The sequence below is a fragment of the Rhincodon typus genome, chromosome 43 (assembly GCF_021869965.1).
Source record: "Rhincodon typus isolate 14 chromosome 43, sRhiTyp1.1, whole genome shotgun sequence".
Classification (NCBI taxonomy): domain Eukaryota; kingdom Metazoa; phylum Chordata; class Chondrichthyes; order Orectolobiformes; family Rhincodontidae; genus Rhincodon; species Rhincodon typus.
The window spans coordinates 8,056,540-8,057,642 of record NC_063374.1 but is presented as its reverse complement, the minus strand read 5'-3'; the positions used below and the strand labels follow the sequence as shown (position 1 = coordinate 8,057,642).

General features: G+C 51.6%; 1 protein-coding gene across 1 annotated transcript in view; it reads right to left on the bottom strand.

Moving 5' to 3' along the window:
• Positions 1-1,103, bottom strand: part of mus81 (MUS81 structure-specific endonuclease subunit) — a 22,809-nt gene that overhangs the window by 2,987 nt on the left and 18,719 nt on the right. Inside the window, exon 14 of the mRNA XM_048619631.1 lies at positions 256-339. Within this exon, the coding sequence (XP_048475588.1) occupies positions 256-339 (84 nt within the window). The remainder of the gene's footprint in view (positions 1-255; positions 340-1,103) is intronic.

Here is a 1,103-nt window from a genome sequence, read left to right as displayed (position 1 = left end):
CCCTCAGCGCTGACCCTCCGACAGTGCGGCGCTCCCTCAGCGCTGACACAGGACTGCCAGCCTGGATTTTGAGCTCCATCCTGGAGCTTCGGAGTTCCTGGTGGGAATGCCAGCAGGGGTTATGTTGGAGAAAGGGGACATTTGTTGGAATATAGCATCCCCGTCACCTGACCAAACAAGGTCCCCGTTCCGTACCTCGACGGCCAGTAAGGGACGGACCCCATTTAGTGGATAGTTTGGGGAGTGGTGTCTTACCTCTGTGTGCTGCCACATTTAATGTTGGACAACAACGTCTCCCTCCCTCCAGCAGTGGGGCACTCCTCGTAGGCTTTCATCAAGCTGCCAATCAGAAACAGAGTCAGTCAGACAGAATCATGGTGTCAGCCAATCAGAATCGCACGGGTCAGGCGGCCAATCAGAAACGTAGTCAGTCAGCCAGCCAATCACAAGGTGGTGAAGACAACAGACCCTCTGTAGCCATTATTTCTTGACATAGGAACAAGAGGAGGCCACTCCACCCGTCAAGCCTGCTGCTTCGTTCAATAAGATCAGGGCGGATCTGATTTGAACCTCAATCCCATGTTTCCTGCATGCCCTCGATCATCAAAAATCTATCTCTCTCTCTCTCATACAAATATGTAAAGATTCTGCATCTACTACCTTTTGAAGAAGTTAATTCCAAAGAGTCACAGTCCTCTGAGAGCAATGTTTCTTTGTTTCTGTTACAAGTCAGCGCTCACTTATTTTTAAACCATGACCCCCTAGCTCACAATCCTCCGACAAGCGCAAACATCCTTTGCACATTTGCCTGGTCAAATCCCCTCAGGGTCGTCCACGTTTCAATTCAGTCACCTCTGTCTCTTCTAACTTCCAGAGGATACAGGCCCAGCCTGTCTAACCTTTCCTCGGAAGCTCATTGCAGGTATTAGTCTGGTAAACCTTCTCTAAATGGCATGAACATGATTCGGAGAGCAGTCACTCAATGGGGAAAAGGGCATGTCGCTGTGTGGGACAGAGGGAGATGGTCCCGGGCCTCTCAGACACGTGGAGCCCCATGCTGGGTACGTACCAGGGCAGTCACGCGGGGCCCCACGCTGGGTACG